Genomic DNA, 988 nt, shown 5'->3' with positions numbered 1-988 from the left:
CCTCCCAGGGTGAGGCCCAAAGCAGGGGCATCGGGCGAGGGTCCTTCAGGGCTCTCAAGGTGGACTTCCTGCTGGGGTTATGGGCCAAGGTCTCCCTTCCTTCCTCCCCCATCACGTCGCAGGAACGTTCCAGACCTCTGATTGTTTGCTGGGACAATTGTCCAGGCTGCAGGCTCCTGCCCTCTGCCAGCCCCTTCCTCTCTCCCTCCCTGGGCCTCAGTCTCCTTGTCTTTGCAGGGGAGGCTGGTGGGGTCCACTTTGGGTAGAGAGGTGGAAGCAAACCACTTCGTGGGGAGGCGGGCCGGGGGAGAGTGAGGCCTCATGCCTGCCGGAAACTGCCGGAACCTGTCGGAATCCATTCTGGTGGGAGGACTCAGCCTCCGCTGGCCCTGCCTCCACATTAAACGTGCTGTGACACGCCGAGGTGTCCAGGGAGGGGGACCAGCGATGCTGCAGGGCCAGAGGCTGCCAACTTGGGAGGGCAGGGCTGGTGGTGCGGCACCTGGGGTGCCAGGACCCCCGGCGGCCCCCAAGTGGACCCTTTGTCACTGTCCCTGTGACAGATGGCTCAGTCCCTTTCCCGTGTGGGGCCGGGGTCACTGACACCCCCTTGAAGTGATTCCAACCAGCTTGGATGTCAGGTTTTTCCATGGGAACTGCTTACCAGGAAGGAGCGAGGGATGGAAGGAGGGAGCCTTGGGGGTGGTCTTGCCCTCTCCTGAGGGGCTGGGGGCGGGGAGAGGGCAGGAGGGGGAAGTGAAGGGGGCTGTGTTGGTGCAGCTGCAAGCTGGGGTGGGCCTGCTGGGCAGGCATTGGGGGAGGGGGGTTGGAGGCGTCACCTGTGCCCCCCTTGGTGGGGGGTCCCACCTGTTGGTGCCGGGGAGCGAGGCCACCCCCATAGCTGCTGCGCTGGCCCCTGGTGACCTCCCTGAGGTCATGGGTCATTGTGGGGGTGCTGATGGCGGGTACCTCTAAGACCACGACCCCG

At 65.0% G+C, this 988-nt stretch overlaps 1 protein-coding gene across 1 annotated transcript in view; it reads left to right on the top strand.

Annotated features, from left to right (window-relative positions):
* The first annotated feature begins 958 nt into the window (after positions 1 to 958).
* The window catches only part of AQP12A (aquaporin 12A), a 3,511-nt gene continuing 3,481 nt past the window's right edge, over positions 959 to 988 (top strand). Inside the window, exon 1 of the mRNA XM_004386511.1 lies at positions 959 to 965. Coding sequence (XP_004386568.1) covers positions 959 to 965 — 7 coding nt within the window. The remainder of the gene's footprint in view (positions 966 to 988) is intronic.

This window comes from Trichechus manatus, unplaced genomic scaffold (assembly GCF_000243295.1).
Source record: "Trichechus manatus latirostris isolate Lorelei unplaced genomic scaffold, TriManLat1.0 scaffold00165, whole genome shotgun sequence".
NCBI classification, from domain to species: domain Eukaryota; kingdom Metazoa; phylum Chordata; class Mammalia; order Sirenia; family Trichechidae; genus Trichechus; species Trichechus manatus.
Note: the sequence above shows the minus strand (reverse complement) of the source record. Positions and strands in the feature narration are given on the sequence as shown.